General features: G+C 41.5%; 3 protein-coding genes across 4 annotated transcripts in view; 1 reads left to right on the forward strand and 2 right to left on the reverse strand.

The window, feature by feature from the left end:
* LOC127350939 (zinc finger protein GLIS1) overlaps window positions 1-10376 on the forward strand; it is a 70334-nt gene extending 59958 nt beyond the window's left edge. For both annotated transcript variants that reach the window (XM_051378021.1, XM_051378020.1), the window contains exons 9-11: window positions 7332-7468; window positions 8327-8482; window positions 8579-10376. In XM_051378021.1, the coding sequence (XP_051233981.1) occupies window positions 7332-7468; window positions 8327-8482; window positions 8579-8715 (430 nt within the window). In that variant the 3' untranslated portion in view covers window positions 8716-10376. The remainder of the gene's footprint in view (window positions 1-7331; window positions 7469-8326; window positions 8483-8578) is intronic.
* On the reverse strand, window positions 9757-13767 carry elovl8b (ELOVL fatty acid elongase 8b). Its single transcript, XM_051378066.1, has 8 exons — window positions 13525-13767; window positions 13346-13403; window positions 12572-12759; window positions 12323-12403; window positions 12072-12128; window positions 11877-11991; window positions 10861-10988; window positions 9757-10765 (listed from the first exon to the last, which is right to left on the reverse strand). Exons 2-8 carry the CDS (start codon window positions 13401-13403, stop codon window positions 10601-10603), a joined length of 792 nt encoding a protein of 263 aa, XP_051234026.1. The 5' UTR covers window positions 13525-13767; the 3' UTR covers window positions 9757-10600.
* A 2388-nt stretch (window positions 13768-16155) lies between these two features.
* mutyh (mutY DNA glycosylase) lies at window positions 16156-20976 on the reverse strand. The gene is made up of 15 exons (XM_051378039.1): window positions 20752-20976; window positions 20138-20268; window positions 19795-19834; window positions 19639-19712; window positions 19513-19554; window positions 19359-19430; window positions 19092-19205; window positions 18841-18938; window positions 18355-18499; window positions 18112-18199; window positions 17852-18034; window positions 17169-17314; window positions 16900-17049; window positions 16606-16656; window positions 16156-16500 (listed from the first exon to the last, which is right to left on the reverse strand). Exons 1-15 carry the CDS (start codon window positions 20870-20872, stop codon window positions 16372-16374), a joined length of 1584 nt encoding a protein of 527 aa, XP_051233999.1. The 5' UTR covers window positions 20873-20976; the 3' UTR covers window positions 16156-16371.
* Window positions 20977-21031: the final 55 nt, after the last annotated feature.

Here is a 21031-nt window from a genome sequence, read left to right on the forward strand (position 1 = left end):
TTTGGTGTCTGTGTGTGTATATATGCTTTTATGGGAGTATATACAGCATAGGCCTATGACAGAATGAGGTTTGATGGCTTTCTTACTCTACGGGCCGTGCATGCATTTGTACTCATGTGTGTCTCTGTGTGTGGGAGTGTGTGTGAGTGAGAGGAGTTTACATATAGTAATCCAGGAAACACACATGATTGCGCGTGATTGGGGTGTGAGGCACAGCAGACTTCCAGCACAAACAGTGCAGCAGGCCGGCGCGGCGTAACCGCCTGGATGTAAACGTCCGAGCGCCGCTCAGAGACGTCAGGTTGGCCTGGAAGCATCTGGAGGGTGATGTGTTGTTTCAAGCCTTGAAAGCAGGAGGAGAGCGCTGTTGAAATTACCTTGCGGTTTCAGTGCCTCTCTCTCAGCAGCATGCACAATTACCAGCGCGAGGAGAGGAATGGAAAGTGAAAAGGACCTGAGTAGGGGATGCTGCAACAGCAGTTACACAGGCAGGGTGACATATTGGATGTGAGATGTGGGCCTGTTACTTTGGGTGCTTGATGAGGACCATCTGAACATTGTGTGTGTGGATGGATGTGTGTGTGTGTGTGTGTGTGTGTGTGTGGTTGGTGGTGAGAATCCCCTTTTTTCTCAAACGTAACTAAAGTGCCCATCATGCAATATAAGTAATCTCCCGTGTTCATGTATATCTTCGCCACCTTAAGCTCCTCCATACTTGTGACGTGATGACAATGCTGCACTCAAAAATTGCAGCAATTTCCAAATTTGCAGATTTCATCAAATCAAGATGTTTGACCTAAAAGCACTCATGAATGCACACACACACACACAGAGCGAGACACAGACATACATACTGTAGTGCCCTATCTGTTGATCACACAGTATGGATAGAGGGTGGGGTGAGTAGTCAAAAAGCGAGTTGTGGCAGGGACCTACAGTGCAACTAGCCGGGCATGAAACGTCTACTCACATTTGCCTGAAGATGGAGCATTTGATTTACATGTTTAAAGCCTTGAGTATACAGGCTGCTGCCAAAGTCAATATCAGCGCCGCACTTGTTTTTCCCAAACGGTTTAGCAGGACATTAAACATTTTGACAAAATTATCAAACTAACCTGCCTCTAGTGTGGCAGCCTCTGACCTCATAGCTAAATGTGTTTACTCTGGCTCAAATGGGCCATTTAGACTCCTTTTACTTTGTAAATATCAGTGTCATTTTTCTGAAGCTAATATTAAAATATGCCAGTTAAAATACATTTGGCGATTGGCGTAGCACGAGCGCATGTGTGTGAGTGAGAGCGTGTGTGTGTGTGTGTGTGTGTAGAGCCTCTCTCATAGAGATGGCTGTTCCACCATGGCGGCCTGTGCTCACAGAGAGATGGGTGGTAAATGTTGTCATTCACTGCTTTCAGCCATATGTGGTTATATAATTGCGGAGCGGAGAGTCTACTGCCTTTACCTGCGTATTGATATTAGAGCCCCTCTGCAAATATTAGTCTGAGGTGGTTTGATACCTCAGCAGTGATTGACACGGGCTAATTGAATTAGAGTGGCGGCAGAGACGGCACAGAGCTACATTAAGAGTTCCTGCTCTGAAGGGGGACGTTCACGGCTCGTAACTCGACACTGTCTGTCTTCCAGCCATTATCATTCTACAATGATCCAGAAAATGAGTGTCAATCTCACAGTCCAAACAAAAACATTTTTGAGGTAGCCGCTCATGGCAGCATGTGGTCAGTCACTCATTTTGTGTCTTCAATTAAGCCGTCTACACAAACAGTTACGTCACAGAAAAGATTTACTGTCAATATTCCTCCAAGACAAATGGTGATTAAAGACGGATCCTTTGTGTTTAGGGCAGTTATCTTTCTGGGACTAACAGGGACCCAAAAATATCCCGATGTGCTCTTCACACTGGGGCCTGCGGCGCTGGCTTAGCTTTAGCTTAGCTTTAGCCAGGATGCTGTAGTCTGTCTCTCAAGCACAGCTTTAGCTTGCTAACCAGAACCAGAAGTGTTCCCACAAGTCTGCGCCAAAGAAGCCCCTGTCATCCATCAGAGGAGCTTAATGGTCGGCTACAAAGGGGGGAGATGAGAGGGGAGGCAGAGGGTGTTTGTGGAGAACGTAGGGTCTGTGGAGGACAGGGTCTGATCCCCACTCCCTAGTGGGACAGTTAGCTGCAGGTGAAGGAAGACGAACGAGGAGCAGAGCAAGACTGCTCATGAATCTTCAGGTTTCTTTCCATCCCATCACACCTCAGTACAAAGAGCGAAGCCTCCGAGGGAAGATACTCTTTAAGGCAACAAGAGCGCATCAACTTATATTACTGGTTCTGGTCGATAGTTACAGTCGACGTACCTGAATACAAGTCATTTAGCCTGGACTTCCATGTTAGAAGTCTTTTTCATCTTATTGTTGTTGCATTTCTATGATCAGTGTTAGTCATGAGCCTTAGTGCTGAAACAAATCTCATTCCCACAATGACATCAGCTTTCCCATATTACTCAGAAAAATTCAATGAGCCACTCAAGTCAAAATCACTGAGCTGTGCTCTCAGTGAGCAAAGAGTGAGGTCTCATAAACCATCTAGCTCATCACTTTATGTTGTAATGTTCATATAAACACCATCTTTATGTAGCAGAGGTCACATCCCTCTGCTATGGTGGACAGCACACAAGGGTATTTTACATATCTGCCCACACTCTCCCGAAGCTCTCATCCTTCTTAATATTTATGAAATTTAGTTCATCAATCTGATCTGCCTCACCTTGAAATCCCCTCCAAATCTACCTTCAGGAATCAACAGGTCAGTGGTCAAATCCCTCTCTCACTGCAGTGGGAGTGGGTGGGCGAGCTGGAGAAAGCAGAGTTGTGCAGGATGGTCAGTGAAGATGAATATCAGGGGAGAGATTAATGTAGCATATGAAAGATTCCCCTCATACCTTGAGTCTGAATAGCTAGCAAGTTAGAGACTAGTGAGAGCAGGGCCGGGGGCAGCTGGCAGTGATTAGCTTATGATTCACTTTAGCTGCACATAGAGGCAGCTTGTAAAAATATGAACAGTATAACTGTTTCCTGAGTTTGTGCTGACAGCAGCTCCTGGGGGAATGCTGCTCTCTGCAGGAACACATGGCCACGCACTGGGCCTGTGCCAACCCATGGATTAGCCACGCTCACTAACAGCTAGCTTCTCCTGAGCTGGACTAACACAAGGTGCCACACAAGCTTCCTCAATTTTGTAGAGGTAGACATGGAGGTCAAGTGCAGTCCATATGTGTTTAAACACTTAAATTTGATACCCAGATGAACATGTTGATGAGTAGAAGGCCCTCTCCGTAGAAGGTATTCATCTATCGAACCAGCTGTTACCCCCAAAGGCATCAGTAGTACTATCACCTAAATCTCAAATTGTATCAATGTGCTAATCCTGCAAGATGTTAGATCAGGAAAGTCCCTCTTTTTGTTTGTTTCAAAGATATTGGCAGTGATGTAGGACATAGCAAAATGGCCCCTCTCTGTGTTATATTGCATTATTGGATTATTAGACTTTGGGGCAGCAGTAGCTTTGTTCATAGGGACTTAGTTTAGGAACCACTGAGTTGTTGGTTCAAGTCCCGTAATATGGAGTGTGGATTAATACTATTATTGCAGAAGTACCTTGTTGAAGTGGAGATCATTTTACTACAGAAAAATACAATGTTGAAACAAGTTGCATACAATGGAAGTACTCAAGTAAACCTCAAGTAGTACCTCAAATATTCACTTAGTTACTTTCCACCACTGGTCCTTAGTATAATGGAAACCCCAGACACAGATGACCACTGAAGTATAATCATATGTTCTGTCTCTCCACCGAATTTCATTGGATCCATTTATTCGTTTATGAGACAGGCAAACAGAAAGAAGACATCAGACAGCAAAAATAGGACCTCTCTCAAAGAGGCAATAAAAAGAGCATGCCAAAATATGTATTTTTTATACACAGTTTTATGATGATCTCTATTGATAAAGCCAGAAACAATGGGGCAGCCTAGAGCTGTGTCCCACAGCAAAGGAAAATGTAAAATTAATTCCGCATTGGCAGGAAATTCTCGCACTTGCGTTGCGTTTACCATCTCCCTTCATCAGCCACTCTCTGCCAAATGCCCTGCACAAAGCCACTGCCAGCCACTGAGTGCTGTGTGGGACGTCCCGCATGCAGTAGGTCATATAGTAGGCTCCAGCCAGGCCAGCAGTGAGCAGTCATCTGAGGGCTCGGCTGCCTCCAGCAACACTCTGTCATCACATTCATATAGCGCTTAGTGCAAACCATATGCTTCCAGAGCACAGCGGCACATAGTAACACAGCAGCAGTTTATGTGTTGGCATTCCTGATATGCAGTCATGAGAGGGTACTAAGTAGCTGTTGAATATTTGGGAGGGTGATTGGCCAGCTCCGTTTTTAAAGGCAGGTCTGTTGGCTATCAGTCTGGATTTGGACCAGATTGCTGTTCCATTAAGTTAATGTCAAGTGTATAACATTATGTCGTTAAATTGGTGGTCATTTTGAGTTTCTTGTTAACTTTCACGTTTAACATTTAAGTGTCTGAATAAATACCAGACATGGTTCCCACTGCTCCTGGGTACATTTATTTAAGTGATCTTATGAAGGCGGAACAAGACGCACATTAAATATCTCCCTCTTAGCATAAAACCTTGTCAATCCACTCACCAGCATCGCCACGGTTCACCAATTAACACATCATATCTGCGCAGGCTGTTTGTATCTTTGTATGGATTAAATAAACAACATATACCATACTGATTAATGAGTATTAGTGGTGCTGGTATGCAGATTTGTATTACCTTCAGACAGAGCCAGGCTAGCTGTTTCCCCGTTTCCAGTCTTTGTGCTAAGCTAAGCTAATTGTTTCCTGGCACTAGCTTCAAATTGATCGTACAGACATGAGAAGTGGTATGAATTTTCTTTTTTGTCAAACTATTCCTTCATAGTGATTCAATTAGGACTTGTGCCATGTTAACGGAAACCATGTTACTTGGTGCGACCCAGTAAGACTGCAGTTGGGACAGTTGTGTCTCAGGCACTTACCGTATTTAGTAGAGATGTGCAGTAAATAGTAGATGCTCAGTACCGGTATCGGTCCAATATTGACAGACATGTGAACTTGCCATCGCATTTATGTAACACGAGGCATCAATCTATCAATCAATCAATCGATCAATGAGACTTTATTTGTAGAGCACTTTTCATACAAGCAAAATGTAGCACATTAACCCCCCACCCACCCCCAGGCAGATTTAGAAAAAGGAAAAAGACGAGTCAGACATACAAATACGTAAACAAAGAAATAAAACAGAGTAAGATGTTGAAATAAATAAATACACAAAGTAAACAGAGTAATACAAAGAAAAAGGATTAAAACGTATAAATAAAAAAGTGCATAAAACAGATAATAAATAAAAACATAAATAGATAATAACTGATCAAATCCATTAAAAGCCAGACTAAAAAGATGACGTTTTGAGGTTTGCTTTTAAGAGTGTCAACACTCTCAGCTGCCCTGAGGTCCTCAGGAAGGCCGTCCCAGAGAGGAGGACCAGAGTGATAAAAAGATGCCTCACCATGGGTCTTTGTTCTGACTTAAGGGATAATTAAAAGGCCACTTGCTGAAGAACTGAGGGTTCTAGACTAAGGCTAAGACCCCTAAGAGCTTTATAAACCAAAAAAAGGACCCTAAAATCGATTCTGAAGCACACAGATAGCCAATGCAGCGACTTTAGGATTGGTGTAATGTCTCTTTCTGGTCCTTGTCTACACACATGCAGCTGAGTTTTGAAGTAATTGTAATTGAGCTATACTCTTCTTGGGGAGACCAGAAAGTAGAGCATTATAGTCAATCTATAATTAATCCTGCAGGTAATGTAAGCGTGCATTACTCTCTCTGTATTGGCTTGAGAGAGAAATGGCTGCACTCTGGCAGTGTTTTTAAGATGATAAAATGTATTTTTAGTTATGTTTGTAATGTGAGGTCCGAATCAAAGATTACTCTGAGTTTTTTTACTTGTTGACATTGATTTAATGCCAGTGCTTGCAGTTTCACATTGAGTTTGTCTCTCTGAGCTTCAGTATTGATGACCAAGACCTCAGTTTTATCCTGATTGAGCTGGAGAAAATGATCTGCCATCCATTGCTTGATATCTAAAATACAGTTAAAAAGGGCATCTATTGGCCCTGAGTGATGTGGAGACGCGGCTATGTGAAGCTGTGTGTGGCATGACTGAAAGAGAAACATTTCTGCTAATGTTTCTACAACTTTGATGATTTGAGGGTGGAATTCCCCTAAAAATGCATGATGTCATACTCCAAATATTTAGAAATCCCTTGGTGTGCACATTTTTACAGCAAAGACAAAATTAAAAATAAATAACCACCACCATGACAGCAGCAGATTTTTCCTTTAGATGATATGATGTTATACAGAACTCGGTCTCAGATGCTGCTGACAGCCTCTGCACAAACTCACTAAAGCATGCTGCTGAGCTTTCCTTTCAAAACCTGCAAGTTTTAGAGGATGAACCAGTTTAACTGTGACGCTAAACTGGGGAATTACCATGAGCTGGTATGGTTGTAATATTTAACCAATTGCTTTGACCTCTTTGAACTCCAGATTGTTCCATCACACAGTGTGACTCTTAGATTCTGAGGCTGAAGAAAAGGTGGCAGTAGTTATGTATGTTATTATGTCCTTAATTGTGATTTGAGACTTGCTGTATCATACCTTTTTATTTGAATGATCAATACATAAATAAGTCAATGTGGAAACCTCAGTTTTTCTCCAGGCTGTTAGAGTCCACACAGTCACAAACATGTCATCTTAATATTTCTCTTTCTCAAAAGTCATGAATGTAAACACTATTGTGCTTTCTTCTCTTGAGGCCACAAAGCCTGGGGTTACTGTAATGGTGGGCAGTGTGTGTGTGTGTGTGGTGGTGGTGGGGGGGGGGGTTGGTTTCACTTGAATGCACACTCTGCTGTTTGTTGACTTAAGATCATAATATGTGGTAGGAGGACGATTACGTGTGGGGAGCCCAAGTTTCCACACGCCTGGAATGTTTCTTCTTCTGTGTGTTTAGGATCACTAGCTGCTCCGCTGGGTTTGTCGGATCATGTGGTTAGCGGGCCGGCATGTAGCTCGGGCTTTGATTCGGATGTCACAATGCATGAAGCATTTTATTGAGAAATTATTGAGACTGTCTAGAAAGGGATGAGTACTAAATCGAGAGGTTGAAATATATATATATCACCCCACTTTTCTGTGGCCCCCCTCCAGGGTGTCAGGTCCCCTCATGTCTCCAGGGATGAAGGGAACAGGGACGCCTCCTCCTCCTCCTCCTCTGGAGAAACAGCACGTCCATCCTCACCACAAATCCTACTCTCACTATCATCACCATCAGCCTGCCAACGACGGTAAGACTGACCCAGAGACATCTGTAACTTAACTCAAGAAATCTGTTTTGACTTGAATTTGGAGATTGTTCAGTGGCGTTTCAATTTAATATCCTCAAATCTTTCCCCTTGCAGGTGATTCAGTAACATGTAGCCTGAGTATTACTTTTATAGAACTTCATATGAGAGAATTTACAGTGTCACCTCAATATAAGAGCACCCCTGTGTCCGTTTTGAAACGCTTACTGTACCAGCAGACCCACATGAAAGGCCTCAGAGAGAGGAAGTTGTCTCTTAAAGCAGCGATACTGCCCTGTGGCTCTGTCAGAGCATTTTTAGGACAGAGAGAGATTAGAGTCGTAGAGACAGAGTGGGGAAAACCACATGCCGGAAGCCTTTTCCCTGCGCTGAATTATCCAACAAAATGCTGGCTCATGTATTCAGCTGTCTCTCAGCGCCCTAACATGGCAGGCTCAGCTGTCACTCCCGAGTCTTTTTCCTAATGCCTTAAACACTGTTTTCCCTGTAAAGATCTACACATGGACGTCTCTCTAACCACGCTGTGGTCACAGAGTTGCGTAAAAGCGCTCCAGGAAAGGCTGCTTTCCCATTATCGTGACTCCTGCGGTCGATTCTGAGTACAAACTGAGACGATGGGGACAAACGTTACATACTAGGGGGCTGGCACAGTTAGCACGAGCACAAATATAGCATTGTCATAACTTCAGATCCACATCAAGTTTCAGCCGGATGGAGTGGACGCTTACTGACCTTGGAAACAATCATCCTTAGACGCTGGTGGCAGTTGATCAAGTCTGGCTTCTATTTTTCTCCTCTCTTTCTCCTCCCCGCTCCTCTACATCATCCCTCATTTCCTAGAATACCAAGGCAGCTTTCAGAGCTGCTTCCATTTCGGAGACTCCTACAGGATGGAGCAGACAGTCGGTGGCGTCCACGTCCCAGGAGATTCTCACGCCTACACTTCCCATCAGCATAATGGCTTCCACATGTCAACTAGCAACACTGGCACGGCAGGTGTGGACAATTAACCTAGAGCCTATATGCCAGAATCATGAATGTTTGATTTCATCAGAATGTTAAACAAACGCCACTTTATCTCGTCTGTACCAGGCTTCAACTTGACCCAGGACCTGCAAGGTGGCGCAGGGTGCCAGTTCTCTTCCAGCCCAGAGGAGAGCATTTTTTTCCAGGTGGGCAGCTTCGATCGCAGCCTGAGCCACATGTCCTCTGTCTACACAGAGACATAGAGCAACACTGGAGCAGGGCACGCTTCACCACACCTACTCTACTACTATGCAGTCCAACTCCTTCCACACCCGTCTTATCACACTTGGATCACCTCTACTCTACTTCCTGTTCTTTTTTCATACAAGACAGGAGTCACATAGTTAATCAAAATATTTTTTTTAGCTCATTCTTAGCTTACTTAGCTGCTGGATGGATGGGAAACCAGCAAGATGAATCCAACATAAAAGTTTTGAAGGCAGTTTAGTATACTAAAATGTGTTTAACTGCATACCTGACACTGTCTTACTGGTCAAGACACTTATCTAATAGTCCAAATACGTCAGAACAGTGGTTCCCAACCTTAAAACAAGGATGTGTAATCACCAGTTGCATACGTCAGAAAGCAAATTTTGTTAATCATTTTCCCAGAAGAAGTGTATCTGGTAATAATAAGATAAAGGGTTACTCATTAAGCTGATATTACAAAAGATCAGTGAGTTGTCTTGCAGATTACTACTCAGCCTGAAAGTCTTCTTGGAAGTGAAGAGTGCTGAGAAAATAACCTTAACAATACAGGAACTGAGCTTGAGACTTTTTTTTTTTTTTTTTTTTTTACAGGAAGCCTGTGTTATGAACTTGGAGTGGACTTGGAGTTTAAAATATTTGGGAATTTACCAGGCAGGGAGGATCTAATGAAAGACACTGCATTGCATTATAGGAATTGTAGGATCCAGTGCTTTTGGAGCTTGACCCATATTAGAGACTAAAAGTCTGGGTATCTCAACCTCTGCTGCATAAATTTTGACAATTCTGTTTTTAATATGTCCTCCAAGTTAATGAAAGTGCCCCGCTAAATCACTGGAAGGCCCCTTTAATCGTGTTGTGACCTCTCAGATTTGTCATTTGTGATTGCGTGTGGAGGCACTGAAGTCCAGGTTGGGAACCACTGGGTTAGAGGGGCTTTAAATACTGAAGAGGAAAGATTAAAATAAAAATGGAATCTGGTTTTAATTTCTGATTTTTACTCACTTAAAATGAAGGAATGCCCTGAGTCAAAGAAATTACAAGAAATCTTTTATTATTATTAACGTAAAAGAAAGCTTAAGAATAAAGATTTTTGTGCATGTGCCCTTCAGTTGTTGAAAGATTTATACGCTTTATTTCTTAGATTCAGAATCACATATTTTGGCCAAGTACTCATGAACATAACACTGGTGCAAAGACACTTTCAGTACAATCAGAGCAACATTTCTTCAGCCATAACATACAAACTTCAAGCAATACAAAACTCCTGAATGGAAATGAAATGCCCTCCTCTTTATTTTTTTTCCTCTCCTATCTACACCTTTCTATCAGTTTTAGACTGAAGTGTAGAAAAGAATATATCATTTTGCAGTGTTTGTTTTAAAAGTGGAAAAAAAAAATGTGTTTGCATTTCCATATTTTGTTGTTAAGTGTTTTTTTTCCCCTTTTTCTTTATGGATTTATCTCTGGAGGAGGGTTTGAACTCGTTAATTCTGCAGTAATGCAGAGAAACCAACCTACTTTATCATTATTATTATTATAATTATTATTATTATTATTATTATTATATGTATAAAATGTACAGTTTGTTTACAGCAATCATTTGAATGTTTGTCATTTCTCAATTTAAGAAATAAATAACTGAATGATAACACAATATCTCTACTTTGGCATGTATGTGACATTTTATATAAAATACAAAAAATGCATAAAGTACTAAAATTGTTCACATTAGTTCTATATATATATATCTGTCTTTTTTTTTTAATGTTTGCCTAGCAGTTGATGATGAGCACCATGAGAAAAGCCTCCAGACTGCAGTCATGTTGTTCCCTCTAGTGGACGCTTGTCAGTACTGCAGACACAAGAAACTTAGGCATCTTACTTCTGCTTCTTCTTGTTGAGGTAGCTCTGATAGTAGAAGTTACTGAAGAGGATGATGAGGGTGATGCAGTAACAAAACACCAGTATGTTCATGGAGGTGGGGAAGTCGCACTCTACGAGCAGCTTCTGGCCCGTGTACAGGATGAACAGCACAAACTGCACCTGGAGAGGCAGTCGGGGAAAAGATCAGATCGCCTTATCTACGCATATTGTACGTACGTTCACAGCTGTTTTCATACAGAGCGGGAGACGCTCACCAGCTGCAGAGAAGTGAGGTATCTCTTCCACCACAGGTACTTCTGCATGTGAGGGCCGATGGCAGCCAGGCCATAGTAAGAATACATCACAGTGTGAACGAAGGTGTTGAGCAGGCCGATGAAGAACGCTGCAGGATGTGGCACAAACAAGGGATCATTCAAGTACTGATAGTGAATGAATTAAGTATCAGAACTGGTACACTTTGGATTTTTTAAGAATATAGAGTGCGAGGCAGGAAAGACAGATTTTTTGTTAGTATTACGGTTTAGTTTCAGAGCATTTCACATTAGATGGTGAATTAGGTGGTCATTTGCATTTATGAAACATCTATGCAAGGGAACTGATCAGCTTTTGGCCACTAAGATGATGGAGAATATGAATTATGATTTTGGCAGGGAAATAACTTGAAATGTTTTCTGATCAGCACTTTACGTTTGTTCTTTTTATCAATTATTACAACCGACATAAATTTTGTTGGGTTGTTTTGTAAACATCATCCAACCATCACACCTGACTTGCTAAAAGGCGTTCAAATGGGGAGAAGACAAATCCTATAATTAAAGGTGTTACTCTATAGCTGGCATTATTCTGTAGTTTGGTTAAGAAAAGCCCAAAACCAACAATATGTTAAATCTGTCTCTTAATCATTTCCAACTTTCCTAACCTGTCGGTGGCACCCAGTTGTTCCTACTGAAGACGTACATTTTTAAAAATAAATCACAAATGTATAGTTAAAAAAAAAAAAGACTAAATGTAGACTAAAACAAGAGGAGACTGTAGTTTTTAACTAATGTAACTCAAACAGGAGTAGACATTGTATCTGTTGGGGACTATTTTCAGCTGTGGATTAATACACATTTGGTGCAGCAGTCCAAGACAATGAGGGATTAATTAAAAATAAAATACAACACCTAAATAGGAACATGTCTCCCAGTGCAAAAGATTGGCTCAATCTTGTGTTGTGCTGTAAAATCATTGTAGTAAGTAAATATAATACAGTAAATATTTGACTTACACTGTCCGCCCGCCACATACTTGACCCCCGCCCACCAGTTGAGGATCATGGTGGCGTGGTGGTAAACATGAAGGAAAGTCAACTGATTGCTCTTCTTCCTCAGGATGAAGAAGATCTGCACAGAGAAATTGTGAACTTTTCATTGTTAAATGTCAGAGTTTCACTCGTACTGATAATGTTTGAACAAATACTTACCGTGTCACTGAGCTCGATGACCTTGGAGAAGAAAAACCACCAGCAGACTTTGGCCATCTGCAGTAGGGAAACAATGGAGGACGGTGAGCTTTATTAATGTAATAATTGAAGGTTTAGTTTTCAAACGGCTCTGTGAGCTGTGTGGTAGGATTATTTTACTGTGAATTATGTTCCGAATATAGGTTGTGACAGGCCAAACACACCAAAGTCATTAATGGTATCTTGAGTGTAAGTGTGTGACATTTGCTTACCCTTATTGCGAGCGGGCTGCTGCTGTAATCTACAGGCTGGCAGAGGTAGCTGTAGTTTGAGAGCCAGGATGTGACCAGGAACTGGGAAATAAATATCCATACAATTACTGAATGAAAGAATACACCACCAATACAACCCCTTATATCAAGAAAAAAAGGAGGAAACAGCAGCAACAAAAACTGGAAGTGCTGAAACCTGAACATTTCCACCATTGTCGGTTTTCCTCTTAAAAAGCAGTACAAACACACCTCATAGAACATGTAGGCAGACAAGCCGACCATGGCAAAGTTGTAAATAATGAGAATGACTTTAAGGTCCACGGGTTGTCTGTCTTTCATCAGACGAGGTCCGGCCCAGACCACACACAGGTAGAGCAGGATGATGATTGACACCGGGACGGGGGAGTAGATCAGCAGCCACGGGTCCGTCCTCTTGTCTGGAACACAACAGAGATCTGTGTCAGGGACTTTTAGGCATTATTTACAAATTAATAAATATATTACAGGACACATCTCTGGCTAGAATTCAGCCTTCATTAAACTGTCATCACTGATTATAGACTCATTATAGATATATATTATAGGCATTTTTATAGTAGTCTGCTGAGGAAACGCCAGGTTTTTACACTTTGTCTTGATCCAGTTCTGCACAGATGACTTATTATGTGTGCAGCTTTGTGAATGTAAACCAAATCCTGATTCAAAAAGCACATAATATTTATAAAGTTGCAGTTGAGAAGAATAAAAGGCAGTGTTTGTCTTACAATGACTGTGTCTCCCAATCCTATGTGTCCGCCACTGTTCCAAGATAATGCAATGTAAAAAGTAGCATGGTTGCAAATCATGTGACAAGACACAAAGCGGTCATTGTGAAGCACATCTGCAGCTCCCACACACTGAACACACACACACACACACACACACACACACACACACACACACGTACAGACAGTACAGACTTGTTTCATAGACTTACAACACATGTGAATTTACTACAATACTTAAAAATAATCATCATCATACCTCCATTGTCCACTATCCTCTGGTGCGCGGACAGGACACTTTGCCAAACAGAAGCCATCTGCACACATAAAGAGAGGGAGAATGACTAAAAAGAAGAAACAACACACACACACACACACACACACACACACACACACACGTCTGCAGCCTGTGAAGACAAACCGGTCACCTATGCGCACCTTGCGTACGGTGTTTCAAATCTCGGTTCCACGCTGGTTAACCTTTGGACGCTGCCTGCCAAATACCAAAGTACAAGCAGCAGAACGCCCTGCTGCCAAATCCAGGTCCTGGCCCTGCGATGGATGAATGAAGACCGACACCGGTCCAAAATAAGTCCGCGCACAGGTTCACCGCGGAGTGGTTCTTCCACCTGAGGAGCCCTGGCGGCGGAGAAAATACTTGGACCACTTCCTGGATTTCTTCGCTTTGGTGTTGGGCTCTTTTTTTTTTTCGTTTCGTTCCTTTTTTTTTTTTTCCTTCTTTTTTTTGTTGTGTGCAGATTGTGACATGTTCAGACCAGCTGGGGGCGCTCTTGTTGTTGGTTGAGGTGGAGCTGATATAAACTATTTTGTGTGGATTCACCTATTGTTTCTTTTTCTCTATTAATTGATTGATTGGTTTTTAAAAATGTGAACATAGTGAGACGAGTGACACATTCACAATGCTCATGTCCAAAACAATAGATCAATGATAAGAAAAAAAGCTGTCAGTTAATTTTTAAGTTAACATTTTCTGTCACTGATATTAGTCATTAACTAATCATTTCAGCATTTAAGCTCTTCATATATTTTGATTGCAAAAATCTGTAAAGTAACTAAAGCTGTCAGATAATTGTAGTGGAGTAAAAAGTACAAATTTTCCACTGAAATATAGTGAAGTACAAGAAAATATTCTAGTTTTTTGTTAAGTACAGGATTTGAGTAAATCTACAAAACAGACCTGAGGTTAATTATTCAACAACTGTCTTTACCAAGAGTGCAAGAATGTTTGGTCTGATGTTACAAATTAGTTTAAGATATAAATGCAGTTATACAGCATGTGACATTTGTACAGCATGTGCAGTATTATGCTCTGTTTACCCTATTGCTTGTTCAGTGCTAAAAACAATCCTCAGTGTAGAAACCTCACAGACAGTGGACTTTAATCCAGGACTGGGACTCCAGGTTCCTACAGCTTCTGTAACACCAAGCACTCAGTTTCAAAATCCCTCTTGGTTTTCACACACTGTGTACGTACCTAAAACCAGCCGTCTGTTTCATCCTAAACACTACCTGAATCTAATTGGGATACACCAGGTTATTAGAAGCAATTATTCTATAAAATGAGATGTTGCAGTCACAAGAAAGAACGTCATTGTAACATGAAAGCGTTTTAATTGCCACCGCCAAAGGCATGATGCCTGTAAAGGTGGTGTGTGTCTGTACATGTAGCTGTCCAGATAATCTATTGTTAAAGGGGCATGCCACGGGTCTGTCCTCTTGTCTGGATTTGTCTTTTCAGGGACATTTTTAGCCATTATTTACAAATTAATAAATATATTACAGGACACATCTCTTGCTAGACTTCAGCCTTTATTTCATCAAACTGTCACCATTGATTAAAGACTATTTTTGTAGAAGTCTGTAAAAACCTGGCATTTCCTCAGCACTTTGTTTTGATCCAGTTCAGCAAGGTTACCTGTCATGTGTGTAGTTTTGTGAATGTAAACCAAATCCTGGATCAAAACGCACAAAATATTTATACATTTGCATTTGAGAAAAATAAAAGGCAGTTTTGGTCTGATAATGACGGTGAAAACAACCTTTTAATTCTGTGCCTCCCAATGTGTCCGCCACTGTTGTAAGATAATGTATCTGTCCAGTTAATCTTGCATACTACTGGAGCATCAGCATCCTATTTTTTGTGCACATTTATGACTGAATGCTCAAGGACCTCTGGTGGTTGTAGTGATTCACAATGTTCAAAAAAATCGGTTTTAGTCTATTTCATACCGACTGCTGACACCTCCTAGCCACAAGTGAACAACAACTGATAAGCCAAAAACAGGTCTTGTTATCTTCGACCACCATCTTGACTGCAAGGGTGTCATCTTCTTTCTTACTAAAGGTGCTGTCTGTTCTTTTGTCTGGACTTGTGCGCACAAGATAAAAAAAACTTTGCATATATCTATGAGACAATTTAAACTATACTAAACAAAAACATTATTGAAAACTTTGTAAATCTCTGCTGGTTTCATCGGGTAGTTGTAGTTTGCAGTAGGCACTTAACCATCCGTTTTTGTTGACTCGTAAAAAAAAAGGCATAGATAAGAGTTTTTTCAGTTCACACATGCCACTGGCTGTCATGAAACCTTGTGTTCGTCGTGTGTGTCGGCTTTATTATCCAAAGTTACATCTAGACTCAACTCCCTCCCTGCTCTACCGCCACTCCCCCCCACACACTCTGAATTCAGGGACTGCACATTCCACTTTCCCCTGTTTATTTGCACTACACCCACCACCTCACCTGTTTAAATACTTATTTATTTATCCTATTTTACTTCATGCTGTAAATACCCAAGTGCCTTGATTCTTGATTATTAATTGTTTATTTTATGTCTTGTTAAATTGTTGATTGTTTATTTTATGTCTTTTCTATTTATAGAAAATTTATTTTATTGCCTGTTTGCACCATGGGTCCGAGAGGACTGAAATTTCATCTGTGCTGTATGTCGTGCATGTATAGCATATTTGACAATAAAGCTGACTTGACCTGACTGACTTGACTTGAAGTCGCAAGGTAGCCCCTGCAGGAAAATCAAAGGAGCAATATACAGATCTCTTTGTTTTAATTTTATAACAATTTAAAAACCAATCTTGTAAAAATAATTTGATAGTATCCATAGTAAATAATACAGGAATAGTAGTACTAGTAAAAAAATGTGATTGTATTTTGTTTCTAATTCCCTTAATGTGGCACCACAGGGGTGATGCTCTGACAGTAAGGCATGAAAAAGGCCCCATGAAGGACTTTTACATACAATCCCATCAAGACTCCTGTTTAACTGTCTTGAAGAAGGAGCTGAGGGAGAGCTGTCTGCTGCTGCTGTTAGCCGCACTCAGTCTGGGTTTTTTAGAGTTCTGTGGCTTCTTGTCATTCTTTTGCCTTTTTCCATCCTAAATGAGAGACAAGTGATAAAGGTGGAATCTGTTATTAATACAGGATTAGAAGAAGAATAAGGTATGTTTTTGTAAAATATAGAAATATACAGAAGTACTTACCTTTGAGGTTTGTTCTTTTTGACTGTCCACAGAATCACAAAGCTTCACGATCTGCAGGAGAGTTAACATGTTGGGTTGTTCACACAGACTACAGAAGATTTTAATTTAACGGTTTAAACTCAGTATAATACTGTAATGTGACACAGGGAAAATAACTGTCTCTATACACCAGACTGCTGTTACAAAAGCATGCTTTCTGTGAGTGATAACCAAGTCCACTCCTGGTGCTGCCCGTACTGCTGACCTCACACAACAGGGCTTCACACACACGCACTGTGTAAACAAAACAAAAACCTTTTTCACTCCCGTGGACACAGCAGCCTCCTGCAGAGCAGATCTGGTGAGCCACTGTGCATTTTCAGTCTGTGTGTGTGTGTCACCATCCTTCAAACACACACTGTGAACCACATACGTCTGGTGGATGTGGGAGAAGATGTGAACCACCTGCAAACAGCCAATCAGTGATGCATCAGAAGATGATTACACAGCCACAGAAAGAGTGTGTGTGTGTGTGTGTGTATTAAAGTGTGTATGAGAGATAGGTGGGAAATCATCAAGCTAACCTCTCCCACATACTGGAGGAGGCTGACAGCCAGCTGGGTTCCCAGTATCCTGCTGATCTCGGCACACAGCGCCTGCTTCTGTTTCATCTCAGAGTTCTTCTCCTCTAGCAGGAGACTCGGAAACTCCCACAAGCCCGCCAGCAAACCTGTCAGCGCACACACACACACACACACACACACACACACACACACACACACACACACACACACACAGGCAGGACAACAAAACAACAAATGTTTATTTAAAATATAAAATCTCAGAACATAGGATTGTTGAATTGCATATTAAATGTAGTTTAAGCTTTATTTTCAATCTGTTTATATTATTGACATATTTAGTTCTTCAAATTCAAGTTCTGACATTTCCCATATATTGAATTTATTCATGCACACCACCCAAATAGATGTACATTAACCGGTTTTTGTTTTTTGTATTTCTGTATTCAGTGTTTCTTTAAGGTTTGCCGGACATGTAGTAAAACTACAATGAAAATTCCTGCTAAAATTAACACTGACAAACTGCAGAGTGATAGAAAACTGTACCTGTGCCTGACTCTAGACCTATGAATCTCTGTTCACATTCCCAATTTCTTCAGACAGGGAAGTGATAATAATAATTAGGCTGAAGACAAGTTTCAGCACAAACAGACCCTTCCCCAGTGGGATCCACTGCAGGCGCTGACCTTTGTTTGGTCTCTGTGTGAGCAGGTACTCGTCCCCTCCCTCCTCTCCAGGTCGGATCACCACGCAGGTCAGAGTTCGCTCCACTCGAGGCGGTTTCTTCGCTGGCTTTCTGGGGAAGTTCTGAACACCCAACTCATCGTCCCAGGGCTCCGAGGGACACAGCAGACATGTCCCACTATTCACTGAGGGACAGGAGAAAGTGCTTTAAGATAATATTATGACTACACGAAGGTCTGAAAAGAGGACTCAGGACACTTACTACAGTCTTCTATATCAGGAAGCGTTGAGGGTTTCCTGTTCGGCTTCCCCAACAGCTTCCTTGAGTTTTTCTCCTGCTTGACATGAACCTGCACATCCACACACAGTATAAGCACAACACCATGTACAGAATCATCCATACTTAATAACCTATGTTAGCGCTGGCTTCTTCTGTGTTTAAAGGAGAGCACAAACCATTACCATTACTAAGTAGCACTGGTTTAGCACTTAAGATGCTGTCTACCTTGTGGTACGAGTGGCAGTGAGACTGCACGGGACACTGACTGCACAGCGCTCCTTTAGGGGTGCAGACTCGTGCTCCCAGCTCCATCATGGCTTGGTTGAAGTCCCCAGGTCTCCCAGGGTCCACCAGTGTATTAGCTAGACTCCTAAAATAGAGAAAAAATTATATATCTTAAGAGAGTATTCTTACTTTAATACCAGTTACAAAGACTCACTCAGGTTTTGAATATATCTTTTTTTCCCCTGTGTTTTGATCACAAACGCTGATCTTCATTTTCAAAGTTCTGAGAGCATTTAGACCGGGAATGGAAAAAGCTGAAACTTCCCCCAAAAATATGACATATCTAAATATATATCTATATGAAACTGTTCAAAAGCTGCTCAAACCAAGAAAAAACAACATGTTCATAGTTATTAAAGTGGGTGCTTCTATCAAACTCAAAACTCTGGTTCCTCCTCAACGACAATGTTTGAGGTCTGATCTCACCAAAGTGCCTCTGTTACTGCAGGACTTGTGCTGTCAGCGCCGATGGCCCTCAGGCGACACAGCACCCGAATCAGATTGCCATCCACAGCTCCCGTAACCTAGGTAACAGAGATTTTTTCAGTCATCGGTGATAAACAAGGCAGTGCAGCTATCAAGTGTGGCCTTTGAGTTGACTCTGGAAACAGAAATAGAAACACTTACAGCTGTGGTGCAGATGTGGGTGTCTCCAGTGTGTGTGTGTGTGTGTGTACCTGGCCCAGTGCAATAGAGCCTATAGCTGCAGCAGTGTAACGTCCCACCCCGGGCAGCTGTTTCAGCAGGCCGTCAACTGTGCGAGGCATCTGTCCCTTAAGCTCTGACACCACCTGCAGTAGAACAGAGCAGTAACACAATTAACTCTGCATATAATTAATAGTTATATTTCTGTTGGTCAATGGATTACATAATTGATAACATAAACCGTACTATGTAATTATTACACGCAATGATGCAGATGGACACAAACGTTTGATGCAGACCTTCTGAGCTCCTTCATGCAGCCTCTTTCCTCGGGAATAATAGCCGAGGCCCGCCCACATCTGGTTCACTTCCTGCGAAATCAATACATTTGATTTAAGCTTAATACTATTTTAAAATCACCGCCATGTTCAGTGGCGTATTTTTAATAATCACCTCTAGTGTAGCAGCTGCAAGATCCTGCACAGTAGGCCACCGCTGGAACACAGTGGAGAGTTTAAATGACACATAATGCACGCCATGTATTTAATATCACCATGACTACAATGTAATGACGCCTACCTTCATCCATTTGTTGTAGTAGTCTATTACTGTGGCAACTTGTGTCTGCTGCAGCATGATTTCTGAAACCCACACTAAAAAAAAGGGAGAAAAGTCTTGTAAATGTCAGCAGATATTTAATAATTTATTTAACATTGACCCAAAAAAGAGTCTTACCTGCGTATGTCCTGATGTTGAGGTCTGACTCTGTCTCTGCCTGTAAAAGAAATACATCACATGAGTGTAATTTCAACTGAAAAAGTCAAATATTGTCAATGAGGATATGATATTTTGACTGTATTAGTATACGTTTGTTGATTTTTACTTTTAGAATATTTTTGTCTATCTGCACAGTGACACACGATAAAACCGGTTTCATGTACGCTTACTAACTTAGTAAAAACACCTCCTGTACTTTCATAATGATATCTAATTAAAGTTTCTGTTTAACAACCAACTACGTGTCTAAAAAAACAAAAACTTTCTGGTCAAATGCAGTGAAAGAAAGGTCTCTCTTTACCACAGTCCTCCATGGCAGCTCCCTCTTCTCCTTGTCGTACCAACTGAGGAGCTGAGAGCGCAGCAGCACAACATCAGCAGCATCATGAAAGGTGTGGTATGTAGACGGAGAGGAAGCACTGCTGGTGTCCTCTGGAAGACCAAAAACATCATTTCTGTTCAGAAAGGGCTAATTCCACCGATCTTCAAGCAATCAATATATGCTGAGGGGGAGAACATTAGCAGAACAGATACAGAGGGGAGGTTCCTAGAGCTTCCAGAGCTCCATTTTATATAAGTTGGCACAGACATTCAGAGTTTATTCCTGGAAAAAGTGAGACATTTATCATAATACATGAACCCGCAGGATAAAGTTTGGTGTTCTACATGTACCTTAAGACTGCTGTGGTAGTTTTTAAGGCTGTAAAATTCACTACTTAAATAAAACCTGTTGTAACACCGTTTCTACAAAAAATACTGACATTTAAACATTACAACTATTTATTGAGTGGCTTTGCTTGACACCAGTGTTGCTTTTATTGCTCTTACATGTACGCTACGGGGCTGGTTCATATTTACTGCTATATACATACATACATAACGCATTAGGTTAGGTAACATCACCGTGGTAACTACCTTCCTTCACGGCTGTATGTGACCTCTTCCGCTTCGTTGTTGCTGTCTCTACCACCTCCAGTCCGACTCTCTTGCCTTTGAGCGTCGCTGAACGTAACCTGCTCATGACCAAATTAAACATGTACCGACTTATTTCATTTCTCTGCACACAGCACGAGCGCTGTTGTTTACTTCACGAGCTCATTTGGGCTCCCGCCACGTTCAGACCGAACTGCGGCTGCTCGTCCAATCAGCTGCAAGGAAACAGTGGACGTACGTGTAACGTCATCTCCGGTGGGAG

Source organism: Dicentrarchus labrax, unplaced genomic scaffold (genome assembly GCF_905237075.1).
Source record: "Dicentrarchus labrax unplaced genomic scaffold, dlabrax2021, whole genome shotgun sequence".
In the NCBI taxonomy this organism is placed as follows: domain Eukaryota; kingdom Metazoa; phylum Chordata; class Actinopteri; family Moronidae; genus Dicentrarchus; species Dicentrarchus labrax.

Excerpts from the sequence above, each read along its gene's own strand:
- elovl8b (XM_051378066.1), bottom strand. The coding sequence starts at position 13,403 with ATGGCTTCTGTTTGGCAAAGTGTCCTGTCCGCGCACCAGAGGATAGTG. Across the intron at positions 12,760-13,345 it reads GAGGATAGTGGACAATGGAG|ACAAGAGGACGGACCCGTGG; the intron begins GTATGATGATGA and ends GTTGTGTTCCAG. Across the intron at positions 12,404-12,571 it reads CTGCCTACATGTTCTATGAG|TTCCTGGTCACATCCTGGCT; the intron begins GTGTGTTTGTAC and ends TTTATTTCCCAG.
- mutyh (XM_051378039.1), bottom strand. The coding sequence starts at position 20,872 with ATGTTTAATTTGGTCATGAGCAGGTTACGTTCAGCGACGCTCAAAGGC. Across the intron at positions 20,269-20,751 it reads ACATACAGCCGTGAAGGAAG|AGGACACCAGCAGTGCTTCC; the intron begins GTAGTTACCACG and ends TTGGTCTTCCAG. Across the intron at positions 17,315-17,851 it reads CACACAGAGACCAAACAAAG|GTTTGCTGGCGGGCTTGTGG; the intron begins GTCAGCGCCTGC and ends GTGCGCTGACAG.